Genomic DNA, 15,859 nt, shown 5'->3' on the forward strand with positions numbered 1-15,859 from the left:
GCTTTCCCCTCATCCACAGAGCCAGTTATCTCGTCATAGAAGGCAATTAGATTACTCAGGCATGACTTGCCTTTGGTGAATCCATGCTGACTGTTCCTGATCACTTTCCTCACCTCTAAGTGCTTCAGAATTGGGGACCTGCTCCATGATTTTTGCAGGGACTGAGGTGAGGCTGACTGGCCTGTAGTTCCCAGGATCCTCCTTCTTCCCTTTTTAAAAGATGGGCACTATATTAGCCTTTTTCCAGTCGTCCGGGACCTCCCCCGATCTCCATGAGTTTTCAAAGATAATGGCCGATGGCTCCGCAATCACATCCACCAATTCCTTTCCCACTCTCGGATGCAACGCATCCGGCCCCATGGACTTGTGCTCATTCAGCTTTTCTAAATAGTCCTGAACCACTTCTTTCTTCACCGAGGGCTGGTCACCTCCTCCCCATGCTGTGCTGCCCAGTGCAGTAGTCTGGGAGCTGACCTTGTTCGTGAAGACAGAGGCAAAAAAAGCATTGAGTACATTAGCTTTTTCCACATCCTCTGTCACTAGGTTGCCTCCCTCATTCAGTAAGGGGCCCACACTTTCCTTGACTTTCTTCTTGTTGCTAACATACCTGAAGAAACCCTTCTTGTTACTCTTAACATCTCTTGCTAGCAGTCTTAGACTCCAGACTCGCCCGAGCTCTCCTACCGGATGCCCGCTTTCAGTCCCTGGCGAACATCGTCCACAGCCTTCAACACTTCCTGACTTCAACGGGAAAGACTTGCCCGAGCCTTCTGGGGCGCATGGCTTCGTGCATGTACGTAACCAGGCATGCCAGACTTCAGCTTTGCCCATTTCAGACCTGGCTGCCAGCAGTATATCGGCCAGGTCGAGACAGCCTGAGCATGGTGGTCACTGTCCCGGAAGCGGTTTTAACCTCCCTCCACTGGTGGTTGGACCCCACGCTGGTGTGCGAAGGGAACCATTTCACGCCCACAACCCTCCTTGTCCCTAGTCACAGATGCATCATCTCTGGGGTGGGGCACTGTCACGGCGTCCCTGGGCGATGCTCTGGAGCTGCTCCCCATGAAGCCAGTCAGGACTCTGGGGCAGTCGCCTTCCTGTGAGCAGCCTGTCTGCGGGACACACAGCTCCCCCGGCTTCCACCTTCCTGGGTCTGACCTCGGAGCCTCCAGCCTCCTCTGCCCCTCCGTGCGCTTCCCACAGGCGGGGTCCTGGGGAAGCCAGAGGGTCCTGCCCCCCAACTCCGCAGTCAGACGTGACTCTCAGCCAGCCAGGAAAACAGAAGGTTTATTAGACGACAGGAACATGGTCTAACACAGAGCTTGTAGGTGCAGAGAACGGGACCCCTCAGCCGGGTCCATTTTGGGGGCAGTGAGCCAGACAACCCCGTCTGCACTTCACTCCATGTCTCCAGCCAGCCCCAAACTGCCTCACCCTCCAGCCCCTCCTCTGGGCTTTGTCCCTTTCCCGGGCCACGAGGGCACCTGATACCTTTGTTCTCCAACCCTTTAGCTGTCACCTTGCAGGGGGGAAGGGCCCCGGCCATCAGTTGCCAGGAAACAGGGTGTCGGCCATTCTCTGTGTCCAGACCCCTACACACACCTGCGCTCTAGGGCTCTGCAATGATCATACGCCCTTATCCCCACCACCTAGATACTTAAGAATTGCATGGGGAAACTGAGGCACCCCCACACTATTCAGAGGAAACATTAAGAACAGTCCCACTTCGTCACAGGCACCCACTCGGGGACCTCCGAACGCAGGGTCTATGGACCGCATCCAAGCTATCTCTTCACATCAGTGTGCGAGAGCTGATGGCAGTGTGCTTGGTGTGTCAGGTGTTTCGCAGGCACCTACATGGCCGTTGTGTGCCGGTCCTCACAGACAACACCACGGCCATATTCTACATCAACAAGCAAGGGGGAGCCCGGTTGTCCCCCCTCTGTCAGGAAGCCATTCGCCTGTGGGAGTTCTGCATAGCCCACTTGATCCATCTGGTGGCGTTTTTCCAGGGGGTTCAGAACACGGTGGCGGATCGCCTCAGCAGGTCCTTCCAGTCTCACGAGTGGTCGGTTCGCCCAGTTGTCATCCACTCCATCTCCCTGAGGTGGGGGCTTCCCCAGATCGACCTGTTCGCCTCGCGCAACAATCGGAAGTGCCAAGTGTTCTGTTCTCTCCAGGGACCTTCCCCGGGTTCCCTATCAGACGCCTTCCTACTTCCGTGGAAAGACCAGCTGTTCTACGCCTTCCCTCCGTTCCCGCTAGTCCACAGGGTCCTGCTCAAGTTACGCAGGGACAGAGCATGTCTGATTTTGGTCGCCCCGGCATGGCCCAGGCAGCACTGGTATACCACGCTCCTGGAGTTACCGGTAGACGCTCCGATCATGCTCCCGCTGTGGCCGAACCTGATCGCACAAGACCATGGCTGCCTCTGTCACCCCGACCTGCAATCTCTCCACCTCACGGCGTGGATGCTGCATGGCTAACTCGGTCAGAGCTGCTTTGCTCACCCTCGGTGCAGCAGGTACCGCTAGGTAGCAGGAAACCCTCCACCCGAGCCATGTACCTGGCCAAAGGGAAACTGTTTTCCTGCTGGTGTGCTCCAAACGGCACGCCCCCGCTGCAGACTTCGGTGCCTTTCATCCCGGATTCCCTCCTGTCCTTAAAACAACAAGGTTTGGCTGTATCGTCGATCAGGGTGCACCTGGCAGCCATTTGGGCCTTCCACTCGGGGGAACATGGTCGCTCAGTCTTCTCCAACCCTATGGTCGGCAGATTCCTTAAGGGACTGGACTGTCTGTACCCGCAGGTGTGACAACTGGTTCCCACGTGGGACCTTAACTTGGTTCTCTCCAGGCTTATGGGGGCCCTGTTTGAGCCAATGGCCACCTGCTCGCTCCTGTACCTCTCCGGGAAGACAGCCTTCCTTGTGGCTATCACCTCTGCGAGGCGCGAGTCCGAGCTCAGAGCCCTCATGTGGGAACCACCATATACGGTGTTGCATAAAGACCAGGTACAGCTGCAACCTCACCCTGCCTTCCTCCCGAAGGTAGCGTCAGCCAGGACCTCTTCCTTCCGACCTTCGTTCTGGCACCGATCCTGGGTAAGGCTTGGGAGTCACCTGATTGGAATCGATACGAGCAAGCACTCGAAGAGGAACAGACGGTTACTTACCTTTGTAACTGTTGTTCTTCGAGGTGTGTTGCTCACGTCCATTGCAAACCCGCCCCCCTCCCCCTGTCGGAGTAGCCGGCAAGAAGGAGCTGAGGGGGCGCTGGGCCGGCTGGGGCATATATCCAGCGCCATGAAGGCGTTGCGCCAGGGGCTCCACGGCCGACCCACCGGGTGCTGCTAGGGTAAAAATTCTCCGCTGATGGGGCACGCGGCACGCACACCGAACTGGAATGGACGTGAGCAGCACATCCCGAAGAACACCGGTTACAAGGGGGAGTAACTGCTGCAGCGGGCTCACCCCAGGCCCGGCTCCAGGCACCGGCAAGGCAAGCAGGTGCTGGGGGCCGCACAATTCCAGGGGCGGCCAAACCTGGAGCCGGCCCTGGCTAACCCCCAGGCTGGGAGCGGGAAGGTGACTGGCTCCCCATGCACCCAGCCTGGCCACGGGCACCGGGCTCAGCCGGCGTCTCCCTGGGGCGGGGGTGGGTGCTGCGGCCCCCAGCCCGGGCAAGGGGCCTGTGGCAGCGGGGGGAGATGAGAGCCGTGGGCTCAGCTGGTGCAACGCCAGGGCTGGCACAGGGCCCTCCCCCGCAGCTAGGGTTGAGGGGGGGCCTGCCAGGCAGGGAGGAAAGGGGCTGGCCTGAGAGAGCTGCCACAGGCAGCCCCCCCCACCCACCGTGTGTGTGTGTGTGTGTGTGTGGGGTGGGGGGTGACACATTGGCCTAGGGCCCAGCCTGGCCCGGCCCTGGGCCCTGCCCTAAGTCCTGCCTTGAGCTCAGCCCTGCCCTGCCTTGGGTCCTGCCCTGCCCTGAGCTCGGCCCCGCCCTGCCCTGGGCCCTGCCCAGCCCTGAGCTCGGGCCCGCGCTGCCCTGAGCCCTGCCCTGGGCCCTGCCCTGCCCTGAGCCCTGCTCTGAGCTTGGCTCCGCCCCGCCCTGCCCTGGGCCCCGCCCTGCCCTGAGCTCAGCCCCGCCCTGCCCTGAGCCCTGCCCTGCCCTGCCCTGAGCTCGGTCCTGCCCTGCCCTGAGCCCTGCCCTGCCCTGAGCTCGGTCCCGCCCTGCCCTGGGCCCTGCCCAGCCCTGAGCTTGGTCCCGCCCTGCCCTGAGCCCTGCCCTGCCCTGCCCTGAGCCCTGCCCTGCCCTGAGCTCGGTCCCGCCCTGCCCTGGGCCCTGCCCAGCCCTGAGCTCGGCCCCGCCCTGCCCTGGGCCCTGCCCAGCCCTGAGCTCGGGCCCGCGCTGCCCTGAGCCCTGCCCTGGGCCCTGCCCTGGGCCCTGCCCTGCCCTGAGCCCTGCTCTGAGCTTGGCTCCGCCCCGCCCTGCCCTGAGCCCCGCCCTGCCCTGAGCTCGGTCCCGCCCTGCCTTGGGTCCTGCCCTGCCCCGCCCTGCCCTGGGCGCTGCCCTGAGCCCTGCCCTGAGCTCGGCTCCGCCCTGCCCTGCCCTGGGCGCTGCCCTGGGCCCCGCCCTGCCCTGGGCCCCGCCCTGCCCTGAGCTCAGCCCCGCCCTGCCCTGAGCCCTGCCCTGCCCTGCCCTGAGCCCTGCCCTGCCCTGAGCTCGGCCCCGCGCTGCCCTGGGCCCTGCCCAGCCCTGAGCTCGGCCCCGCGCTGCCCTGAGCCCTGCCCTGAGCTCGGCCCCGCCCTGCCCTGGGCCCTGCCCTGCCCTGGGCCCTGCCCCGCCCTGCCCTGGGCGCTGCCCTGAGCCCTGCCCTGAGCTCGGCTCTGCCCTGCCCTGAGTCCTGCCCTGCCTTGGGTCCTGCCCTGCCCTGGGCCCTGCCCAGCCCTGAGCTCGGCCCCGTCCTGCCCTGGGCCCTGCCCTGCCCTGCCCTGAGCTCGGCTCCGCCCTGCCTTGAGTCCTGCCCTGCCCTGGGTCCTGCCCTGCCCGGCCCTGCCCTGAGCCCTGCCCAGCCCTGAGCTCGGCTCCGCCCTGCCCTGCCCTGGGTCCTGCCCAGCCCGGCCCTGCCTTGAGTCCTGCCCGGCCCTGCCCTGAGCCCTGCCCAACCCTGAGCTAGGCCCCGCCCTGGCTTTGGTCCTGCCCTGCCCTGGGTCCTGCCCAGCCCGGCCCTGCCCTGAGCCCTGCCCAGCCCTGAGCTCGGCCCAGCCCTGCCCTGGGCCCTGCCTTGCCCTGCCCTGGGTCCTGCCCTGCCCTGAGCCCTGCCCTGCCTTGGGTCCTGCCCAGCCCGGCCCTGCCCTAAGCCCTGCCCAGCCCTGAGCTGAGCCCCGCCCTGCCTTGGGTCCTGCCCTGCCCTGGGCCCTGCCCAGCCCTGAGCTCGGCCCCGCGCTGCCCTGAGCCCTGCCCTGAGCTCGGCCCCGCCCTGCCCTGGGCCCTGCCCTGCCCTGAGCTCGGCTCCGCCCTGCCCTGAGTCCTGCCCTGCCTTGGGTCCTGCCCTGCCCTGGGCCCTGCCCAGCCCTGAGCTCGGCCCCGTCCTGCCCTGGGCCCTGCCCTGCCCTGAGCTCAGCTCCGCCCTGCCTTGAGTCCTGCCCTGCCCTGGGTCCTGCCCTGCCCGGCCCTGCCCTGAGCCCTGCCCAGCCCTGAGCTCGGCTCCGCCCTGCCCTGCCCTGGGTCCTGCCCAGCCCGGCCCTGCCTTGAGTCCTGCCCGGCCCTGCCCTGAGCCCTGCCCAACCCTGAGCTCGGCTCCGCCCTGCCCTGCCCTGGGTCCTGCCCAGCCCGGCCCTGCCCTGAGCTAGGCCCCGCCCTGCCTTGAGTCCTGCCCGGCCCTGCCCTGAGCCCTGCCCAACCCTGAGCTAGGCCCCGCCCTGGCTTTGGTCCTGCCCTGCCCTGGGTCCTGCCCAGCCCGGCCCTGCCCTGAGCCCTGCCCAGCCCTGAGCTCGGCCCAGCCCTGCCCTGGGCCCTGCCTTGCCCTGCCCTGGGTCCTGCCCTGCCCTGAGCCCTGCCCTGCCTTGGGTCCTGCCCAGCCCGGCCCTGCCCTAAGCCCTGCCCAGCCCTGAGCTGAGCCCCGCCCTGCCTTGGGTCCTGCCCAGCCCTGACCTGCCCTGGGCCCTGCCCTGCCCTGCCTTGGGTCCTGCCCTGCCCTGGGTCCTGCCCAGCCCGGCCCTGCCCTGAGCCCTGCCCAGACCTGAGCTTGGCCCCACCCTGCCTTGGGTCCTGCCCTGCCCTGGGTCCTGCCCAGCCCGGCCCTGCCCAGACCTGAGCTCGGCCCCACCCTGCCTTGGGTCCTGCCCTGCCCTGGGTCCTGCCCTGCCCTGCCCTGAGCTCGGCCCCGCCCTGCCCTGAGCCCTGCCCTGCCTTGGGTCCTGCCCTGCCCGGGGTCCTGCCCAGCCCGGCCCTGCCCTGAGCCCTGCCCAGCCCTGAGCTCGGCCCCACCCTGCCTTGAGTCCTGCCCTGCCCTGGGTCCTGCCCAGCCTGGCCCTGCCCTGAGCCCTGCCCAGCCCTGAGCTCGGCCCCACCCTGCCTTGAGTCCTGCCCTGCCCTGCCCTGCCTTGGGTCCTGCCCTGCCCTGGGTCCTGCCCTGCCCTGCCCTGGGCCCTGCCTTGCCCTGCCCTGGGTCCTGCCCTGCCCTGAGCCCTGCCCTGCCTTGGGTCCTGCCCTGCCCTGGGTCCTGCCCAGCCCGGCCCTGCCCTGGCCAGGAGCCCCCCAGGACACTCAGAGGCCCAGCTGGGTTCAGTGCAGATGCCGTGTTGCATGGCGGGTCGGGGCCCGGTTCAGCCGTCGCTCTCGGACTCGGTGCTCGGGCTCTGCAGCAGTGGCAGGGACATGGCGTGCCGGTCCGGGTCCCTGCGGCTGGGGGCGGCTGGCTGGGCGCGGCTTCTGGTGAACGGCCACTTCCCTGGGGACAGAGAGGGGGCTGGCGTTGCAGGGCCCTTGTGGGTCCCTATTGCCCTAGGGTGGGCACTAGCTGGGCACGCTCCGGCACAGAGCTAAGGGGGGCTGAGCCAGGCTGCCTAGGGGTGCCGCGGGGCCCCAGGGTCATGCTGCCCTGGCTGGACCTGCAGGGGGCTCCCAGAGACTCCCAGAATCCCCCACCCATGGGCCGCCCTAAATGACCCCCCAAATTGGCAGATTGACCCTGCCCGGTCTGGGGGACATGTTTGGGGCCTGTCTGCCCATGACCCCCCAGCCCCCAAGCCAGGAGACCCCCAGGGCCGGCCTCACTCCAGTGCTGCCTGCCCCAGAGTGAGGGCCAAGGCTGGGGCTGGCCCTAAGCTCCCCATGGCCCCCCCCCCCCACGCTGGCCCGGTTACCTGTCCCCAAGTGGTGGCCAAGCCTGGGGCTGGCCCTATGAGCCCCACGGCCCCCCCAAGGCCCATGGCCCCCCAGCGCCCCCCGGCCTCCGCCCACGCCAGCCCCCTTACCTCTCCTGGAGGCCCGGCGGAAGGGGCTCTGGCCCTTGGGGCTGCTGTTGGCGGGAGGCGCCGGGGGCTCCAGCGACGCCAGCTTGAGCCAGGCCACCCTGGCGGGCAGCGCGGGGCCCACGGGCTTCTGGGGCCCGAGGAGGCCGCGGGGGCCGAGGGCGAACTTGAGGCAGCCGAAGGCGATGGGGCAGGGCCCCGGCAGGCGCAGGGCGCGCTGGGCCTGCCCCCGGGTGACGGCCAGCACCAGGCCGGAGCAGCAGAAGACCTCGTGCAGGAGGTAGAGGCTGCGCAGGCCCCGGAGCCAGGGCAGGTCGGGGCGCAGGGCCACCTGGCCGGGGCGCAGGGCCAGGAAGGCGACCTTCTTGTGCACGTCGGCCAGCTGCAGGCGGATGTGGCATGGGGCGCCCTCCACCAGCCGCGTCTCCTCGTAGCGCGCCTCGCCCCGCGCCCGGGCGCCGTATTCCCGTGTGCAGCGCGCCAGCTCCGCCGGCTCCAGCCCCCGCTGCGCCAGCTGTGGCAGCCCCCCCACCGGCACCAGGGGCCGGGCCCGCCCCAGCAGGCGCGGCGCCCGGCCCGGCCTCCTCACCAGCACGCTCAGCAGGTCGTAGGCCGCGGCGTCCTCCAGGAAGGGCACGGGCACCACGGCGGGGCCAAAGCACTCCTCGACCACCTGCCGGGACGGCGCGGTTAGAGGGGCTGGGGACGGGGACCCCCCATGGGCCACCGAGCCACGCGCAGCCCGAAGGCCATATGGCTGAACCCCCCTGGCCCGGCCCGGAGCTGCGGCCGGCTCTGGGGCGGGGCGGGGGGCGGGTCGTGCAGGGACTGGCCCGGCCCGGAGATGCGGCCGGCTCTGGGGCGGGGCAGGGGGCGGGTCGTGCAGGGACTGGCCCGGCCCGGAGATGCGGCCGGCTCTGGGGCGGGGCGGGGGGCGGGTCGTGCAGGGACTGGCCTGGCCCGGAGATGCGGCCGGCTCTGGGGCGGGGCAGGGCGGGGGGGCGGGTCGTGCAGGGACTGGCCCGGCCCGGAGATGCGGCCGGCTCTGGGGCGGGACGGGGGGCGGGTCGTGCAGGGACTGGCCCGGCCCGGAGATGCGGCCGGCTCTGGGGCGGGGCGGGGGGCGGGTCGTGCAGGGACTGGCCTGGCCCGGAGATGCGGCCGGCTCTGGGGCGGGGCGGGGGGCTGGTTGTGCAGGGACTGGCCTGGCCCGGAGATGCGGCCGGCTCTGGGGCGGGGCGGGGGGCTGGTTGTGCAGGGACTGGCCTGGCCCGGAGATGCGGCCGGCTCTGGGGCCTGCCCCCAGCACTGCAGCGGTGCTGTGCTCGCAGCACATCTCAGGGGCTCCCTTCACAGCCCCGACTAGCCTTGGCCTGGGCTGCCCCCGGGGTGGACATGGGGCAGGGCATGTGACCCCCTGCAGGAACCCCACGCTCCACACCGCCCCTGCTCCCACCTTGTCTTTGATCAGTGCCCAGCTGGTATCGGCCTCTCCGATCTCCAGCGCCAAGGCCCCACCATCCGCCATGTTCAGGGGCCGGGCGTGGGGGCTGCACTGGCCCTGCCGGGAGAGCCCAGGCCTGGGGCCCCAGCTGGGCATGGGGCCTGGCTGTGAGGTCACAAAGCCGCTGGCTCCATCAGCCCCCTCCCCTGGCCAGTCCCACCCCTCCTGCCTCACGGCCACAGCCCGGGCTCGCCAAGGACCCGCGCCCCCGGCCCTGGGGTGCCCCCTGGGGGAGACGGGGCTCCTGCGTGGGGCAATGCCAGGTGTGACTGGGGCTTGGGCTCCCCCTGGCCTGGGGCGGTGACGGGACAGCGGCGGGGGGGGGCAGTCAGAGCCAGGGCCCAGCTCCCCCCCGCGGTCCTGGGGCTCCTCATCCCACCCCTCCCCATTCCGGGACCCCCCCAGATAACCCAGCAGCCTGTCCAGGCCATGGTGGCGGAGGGGGCTGGGCAGGCGGTGGCCACCCTGGGCTCCCACCAACCTTTGGGCGGCTCCTGGCCCCTGCCAGGTGGGCCCCCCACCGGGTGTCCCCGCAGCAGCATCGGGCAGCTGGCAGGGAGGGACCTTGCTCCCAGGGGCCTGGCCCCAGACCCTGCAGGCCACTCCCCGCGCTGCCCCCGGCCGTGGGTCCCGTCCAGGGGGGCGCGTCAGGGCCGACATGGGGACAGCGCAGGGGCCAGGCCAGGGACGTGACCGGTCCGGCGGGAGAGAGCGCGGCTCCCCCAGCACCAGGGGCCTGCAGCCTGCGAACGGCCTGCGAACGGCCACCTGGGGCTGGGCCCCCATCCCAGCTGGTTCCTGCCCTGTCACCCTCGGGCGCCAGCCGCACCCACCGGCCCCGTGACATGTCTGTCTCTGTGCTCTGCCCTGACTCGAGCCCAGGCCCCCTGCGTGGGGCTGGCGCGAGCCGGGGGCAATCGGGGCTGATGGGCCTGTTGCATGGAGAGGGGGGAGTCGGGGTCCATGAGCCCATTGCATGGGGGGGACGGGGGGGTGCCCAGCGGGCCGAGGGAGGGGAGGCTTGGGGGGCTCTGGCCCCTCCCCAGGGTGCGGCCCCTCCCCCCACAACACCCTCAGGCCCCCCTGGGGCAGAAGCTGAGAATAACCCGGGTTCCGTACGGACCCCCCGCCAGGGGCTGGTACCGGGGGAGCTGCCCACAGCTGCCTCGGCCCCCTCATGCCCGTGCCAACACGCCAGAGCAAGGTGGGGGGTATTTATTATCGTAATGCAAATATATGCAAATTAAGTGCAGCCCACAGCCTCCTGAGACATTGTAACAGCACCAGGTACAGCCCCCAATTGTGCAGGACCCAGGCAAGGGGGGGAGAGGAAGGGGGCGAAACGGACCCAGCCCCCGGCCTGGCTTCAGCGGCTGCTTCCAGTCACTGATACTGCCAAAATGACAAACCCCCAGCCCCCCTGGCGCCCCTCACTCCCGACCCGCAGCCCCCTGGGCTTCCCCCGGCCCCCCGGCGCCCCTCACTCCCGACCCGCAGCCCCCTGGGCTCCCCCCAACCCCCCCGGCGCCCCTCACTCCCGACCCGCAGCCCCCTGGGCTCCCCCCAACCCCCCCGGCGCCCCTCACTCCCGATCCGCAGCCCCCTGCCCCCCCGGCGCCCCTCACTCCCGACCTGCAGCCCCCTGGGCTCCCCCCAAGCCCCCCCGGCGCCCCTCCCTCCTGACCCCCAGCCCCCTGGGCTCCCCCCAGCCCCCCCGGCGCCCCTCACTCCTGACCCCCAGCCCCCTGGGCTCCCACCAGCCCCCCGGCGCCCCTCACTCCCGACCTGCAGCCCCCTTGGCGACCCGCAGCCCTGCCCGTTCCCCTCCCCTCATTTTGCTTAGGGGAGCAGCCTCTGCCTCATCCCCCCATCTGTGCCGAGACCCCCTGCCCCGGGGTGCAGCCCTCCTCCCCAGTCCATGGCAGCTTGTGCCCGCCAGCAGCCACTGCAGGTCCTGTCTCTGCTCGGCCTCGTCTCCGGCCCCATGGGGCTGTTCTCCGTGGGTGGCTCCACCTGCAAAGGCAATGGAGGTGGGGGGCCCCTGCAGCGCTCACCCAGAATAATATCCCTCCAGCAGCACACCTGCCCCCCTGGCTGGAACAGGCTCCCGGTGCTGCCAGGGGCACCCCACAGATAACCCAGCCCGGTGCTGCCCCTCCCTTATGGCCCCAGCCCAGCGCTGCCCCCACACCCCAGCCCCTGTGGGGGTGGCCCTGCTCCCTTCACAGCGCCGTCTCCTTTCTGGGGTCGCTGCAGCAGGTGGGGCCCTCGAAGCGCAGCTGGACGGCTCGCTGGAGGCGCAGCTGGGGGTCCAGCCTGGCGAGGGAGGTGAGAGGGAGGGTCCGCGTCGGCCCCCTGCCTGGCCAGGGCAGGAGGCCGTTGGGCTTGATGTCCCACTCGGGGGATGGCTCCTCCCACCCTGGGCTGCCTGCCTGCGGCTGGGGGCTCTTGGGGGCGGGGAGCTGGGGCTGGGGGGCCGGGCCTGCAGCTGCTGGGTGAAGGTCGGGCGGTCGGCCGGCACTGTCTGTGCCGTGGCCAGCGAGTGGCAGGTGGAGCTGCAGGAGCCGTGCAGGGAGGCGTCAGACAACTTGCCACGCTGGGTCACAGACTCTGGCAAGGCCGAGCCGGGACCCTGGCTGGGGGCGGGGGCCGCCGGGGGGCTGCTGCCGGAGCTGGCGGAGGAGCGGCTGGAGGCGCCCAGCGGGGAGGTGGTGGTGGCGGTTGGCGCCCTGTAACTCTGCAGCAGGTGCAGGATGGCGGCGTGGCCCCAGCGGGCGGCCACGTGGCTGGGCGTGCGCCCGTACCGGTCGGTGTGGGTGGGGTCAGCGCCCTTCTCCAGCAGTGCCCGCGCCACCTCGCTATGGCCCTCCTGGGCGGCGATGCCCAGTGCCATGGCGCCCTGGATGCAGGCCTGGTCCACGTGGACCCCACACTCCAGCAGGAAGGTCACGGTGCTGGCGTGGCCCTGCCAGGCGGCCGAGTGCAGGGCCGAGCGCTGCTCCGTGTCCGGTGCATTGACATCGGCGCCATGGTGCACCAGCGCCCGCGCCGCCTCCAGCCGCCCCTGCCAGCAGGAGACGTGCAGCGCCGTGCGCTCCTGGGCACCCCGCGCCTCCAGGTCGCTGCCGCTTGCCAGGAGCAGCTCCAGCAGGGCCTGGTGTCCCTCCAGCACCAGCAGGTAGGCCAGGGGCCGCCCCTTGGCATCCAGCAGGTTGGGGTCAGCCCTATGGCGCAGCAGCAGCTCAGCTGTGCCACGGTGCCCCCCCAGTGCAGCCGCGCCCAGCGCTGCGCCCCCATCATGGCCCCGGTGATCCACGGCTGAGCCGCTCTCCAGCAGCAGCTGCACGCACTCGCCGCGGCCCTCCTGGGCTGCCAGGATGAGGGGGGTGCGGCCGTCCCGGTCCTGCTGGGCTAGGTGGGCGCCATGCTTGGCCAGTGCCCCACAGGCCCCCATGTGCCCCTCGCTGGCGGCCAGGTGTAGCGGGCTCCAGCCCATGGCGTCCTGGTGGTTCTCGTCCAGCCCGCGCTCCAGCAGGGCCTGCACCATGTCCTCATTGCCCTGGGCGGCCACCAGGCTCAGAGCTGTCCGGCCCTCACCGTCCTTGGAGCCCGCAGCCGCGCCCCACAGCAGCAGGGTCTGCACCATGGTGCCGTGCCCCATGGCGGCGGCCGCCAGCAGGGGGCTGCGCCCCACGGTGTCCACCTGCTCCATGTCAGCCCCGCGCTCCAGCAGCAGGCTCACCACCTCGACGTGGCCGCGGCTGGCCGGCACGCACAGGGCCGCCAGGGACAGTGCCGTGCGCCCGTCCACATCGGCGTGGTCAATGTCGGCGCCGTGACTGAGCAGCTACTCCGCAATCTCACGGTGCCCCATGTAGGTGGCAGCGATCAGGGCCGTGCGCCCCTCGGTGTCGGCCCAGTTCACCTGGGCACCGTGCGCCAGCAGCGTCCGCCCGATGTCCTCGTGGCCCCCCCAGGCGGCTGCCCACAGCGCCGTGTGGTCCTCCGTGTCCCGGCTGTCCATGTCCGTGCCCGCAGCAGGGTGTCCATGGCCTCGGCGTGCCCACCCCAGGCAGCCAAGCGCAGCGCCGTCCAGACCTTCCGGTCAGCGTGGTTGACGTTAGCGCCATGGGGAAGCAGGCAGTGCAGGACCTTAGCATGGCCCTGCTGTGCGGCCAGTGTCAGCGGGGTCTGCCCGTGCCGGTCAGGGGCCTTCACCTCGGCGCCCCAGGCCAGCAGCAGGCTGGCCACCTTGGGGTTGCCGCTGTGGGCAGCACTGGCCAGCAGGGTGCACCCGTTGGCATCCCGCTGGCTGGCGCTGGCCCCGCTCTCCAGCAGCTTGCGGACCGAGTCCTCCCGCTCCAGCGCCTGGTGCAGCAGGGCCCCCACGCCGGCCTCCCGTTCGCCCAGGCGTGCCCCCGCCAGCCCCAGCAGCCTCAGCACCTCCGTCTCCAGGGGCAGTGTCGGCAGGTCAGCCTGCAGGCAGTGGGCCACGGGCACGTCCTGCCACACCACCCAGAGCGCCCGCTGGCAGGGCGGCAGGTGCAGGCCGGCGCACAGCAGGTGGGGGCCAGGCCGTGCACCTCGCGGGGGCGGAGCTGGGGGGGGGGGGCGGCTGGCGGCACTGAGGGCCAGCAGGCCGTGGCCCTCAGCCGCGCTGCCCAGGTAGTGCTGGGTGCAGAACTTCACGTCCAGCAGCCACTCGGCGAAGCTGGCATGGAAGAGGATCCGGGTGCCGCCTGCCGGGGATGTGGCGGGTCTCCCGCAGCACCACCGACCCTTCAGCCACCCCGCCCAGCACCCGCTCCAGGTACAGGATGCAGCCAACGCTCTTGATGTGCAGCTGGTTGAGCATCGTGGCCGCCTCGTGGGTCCAGTGCCGGGGCAGCCCCACCTCCTGCTCCAGCCGGCCCAGGACGTATCGCTGCCCGTCCCGCACCGCCGGCGCCCACCGCAGGTCGTCCAGGCCGATCCGCCGGAACCCTGGGGGCAGGTGGGTGGGGTCAGCCAGGGGGTGCCACAGGCCTCCCCGCCGCGTGCAACTAGCCTCCCCCCGTGTGCAACTGCCGCCCCCCAGCGTGCTGCCGGCCCCCATCTGAATCCAGCCCCCACCCCCATCCCAGCCCCTCCCTCCATGCAAACAGCCGCCCGCCCCACCCCGCCCCCCAGCCAGGCTCTCACCGGCGAACATCCGGGCGAGCGCCTTGCCATGGCGCCGGGCTGAGCAGACGAGCAGCAGCCAGGGGGGCAGCAGCCGGGGGTAGGGGGCAGCAGCTGGGTGATGGTGGCGCTGTGCCCCCCCGGCTGCCACGCGCTGGCCCCCAGGGCGCCGCCCATGTCCACCAGCAGCAGCCGCCTCTGGGGAGATCCGGGGGACAGAGGGGAGACCAGACCCCCAGGGCGATGGGAGGGGTTACAGGGGCAGCCCCCTGAGGAGATGTAGTTGGGGAGAGTCTCTGCCCCACCCAAGGGCAGGCTGGGGGGCTCATGGGGCAGTCTGGGGGTGCTGGGGGCAATCTAGGGGCACAGGGGAGAGTCTGGGGGCACAGGGGGCATTGGGGGCACAGGGGGCAGTCTGGGGGATGCTGGAGGCACAGGGGAGAGTCTGGGGGCACAGGGGAGAGTCTGGGGGCACACTGGGGGCAGTCTGGGGGGCGCTGGGGGCACAGGGCGCAGTCTCAGGGCACAGTCTGGGGCTCTCACCTCTTTAAGGTGTTGCTCGCAGCGGGCGGGCTGCAGGGTGGCCTGGGCCCCAGGCTGGCGCAGGCGGGGGCCGTACCCAGGCAGCAGGGGGCAGCGCTCCACCTGGCGCGCCAGGCCCAGGACGAAGTGGTGCGGGGACAGCGTCATGGGCCTGGCAGAAGTGCCAGCCCAGCGCCCGGGCGCCCAGCCCCGCCTGGTGGCCCTGCTCCGACGTGGGCCACAGCAGCTCCGTGCACAGCGCCGTCTTACCGCTGCCCGGCCCCCCCGTGAGCAGCAGCCCCCCCCGGCTTGCCCCGTGCCAGCCCCCGCGCCAGCCGCTGCAGCGCCCACTCCCGGCAGTGGAAGGGTTTGCCCCGCAGCAGGCTCTCCACCCCCGTCATGCTGCCCCACGGCGGGCCCAGATCGGGGCAGCCGTGCCCTGGCCGCCGTGTTCCTGGGGGGCAGCATGGCCGGGCAGGGGCAGACCTGTGGGGGGAGAGGAGAGTTCACCCAGCGATGCCACGACTGCCCAAGTGTGCCCCTGCCACCGCCCCATGCCCACCCCCTGCCCTGCCATGCTGCCACCTGCCCTGCCATGGCCCCACGCCCACCCCCTACTCCGCCACGGCCCCACCTGCCCTGCCACGGCCCCATGCCCATCCCCCGCCCCGCCACGGCCCCACCTGCCCTGCCACGGCCCCATGCCCATTCCCCGCCCTGCCATGCCCATCCCCCGCCCCGCCATGGTGACGCCTGCCCTGCCACGGCCCCATGCCCACCCCCCACGGCCATCCCCCGCCCCGCCACGGAGCCGCCTGCTTTGCCCTGCTCTTCTTTTCCACGCTGAGAAGTCCCAGTCTGATTAATCTCTCCTCATACGGAAGCTGTTCCAGACCCCTCATCGTTTCTGTTGCCCTTTTCTGAACCTTTTCCAGTATATCATTCTTCAGATGGGGCGACCACATCTGCGCCCAGTACTCAAGCTGTGGGCGAACCAGGGATTTCTAGAGCGGCAACACGATGTTTTCCGTCTCATTATCTCTCCCTTTCCTAATGATTCCCAGCACTCTGTTCGCTTTTTGGCTGCTGCTGCCCATTGAGTGGATGCTTTCAGAGAACTGCCCACAAGGACTCCAAGATCTCTCTCGAGTGGTAACAGCTAATTCAGACCCCGTCATTGTGTAGTATACTTGGGATGA

At 70.3% G+C, this 15,859-nt stretch overlaps 2 protein-coding genes across 2 annotated transcripts; both read right to left on the reverse strand.

Moving 5' to 3' along the window:
* Nucleotides 1-6,826: 6,826 nt before the first annotated feature.
* C1H11orf42 (chromosome 1 C11orf42 homolog) lies at nucleotides 6,827-9,134 on the reverse strand. The gene is made up of 3 exons (XM_037889533.2): nucleotides 8,931-9,134; nucleotides 7,478-8,147; nucleotides 6,827-6,951 (listed from the first exon to the last, which is right to left on the reverse strand). The coding sequence occupies exons 1-3, from the start codon at nucleotides 9,072-9,074 to the stop codon at nucleotides 6,827-6,829; spliced, it is 939 nt and encodes a 312-aa protein (XP_037745461.2). The 5' UTR covers nucleotides 9,075-9,134.
* A 1,894-nt stretch (nucleotides 9,135-11,028) lies between these two features.
* LOC119565112 (ankyrin repeat domain-containing protein 50-like) lies at nucleotides 11,029-14,828 on the reverse strand. Its single transcript, XM_043525079.1, is given in 5 exon segments — nucleotides 11,029-13,016; nucleotides 13,019-13,689; nucleotides 13,721-13,961; nucleotides 14,160-14,373; nucleotides 14,682-14,828. Coding segments are annotated over 5 exon segments (3,261 nt in total).
* Between the last annotated feature and the right edge of the window lie 1,031 nt (nucleotides 14,829-15,859).

Source organism: Chelonia mydas, chromosome 1 (genome assembly GCF_015237465.2).
Source record: "Chelonia mydas isolate rCheMyd1 chromosome 1, rCheMyd1.pri.v2, whole genome shotgun sequence".
Classification (NCBI taxonomy): domain Eukaryota; kingdom Metazoa; phylum Chordata; order Testudines; family Cheloniidae; genus Chelonia; species Chelonia mydas.

Bases quoted from the DNA above. Each gene is read 5' to 3' on its own strand.
- C1H11orf42 (XM_037889533.2), bottom strand. From the start codon at position 9,074: ATGCCCAGCTGGGGCCCCAGGCCTGGGCTCTCCCGGCAGGGCCAGTGC. The intron at 8,148-8,930 runs GTGGGAGCAGGG...CCGTCCCGGCAG, and splicing joins GGGCACTGATCAAAGACAAG to GTGGTCGAGGAGTGCTTTGG. The intron at 6,952-7,477 runs GTAAGGGGGCTG...CTCTGTCCCCAG, and splicing joins CCGCCGGGCCTCCAGGAGAG to GGAAGTGGCCGTTCACCAGA.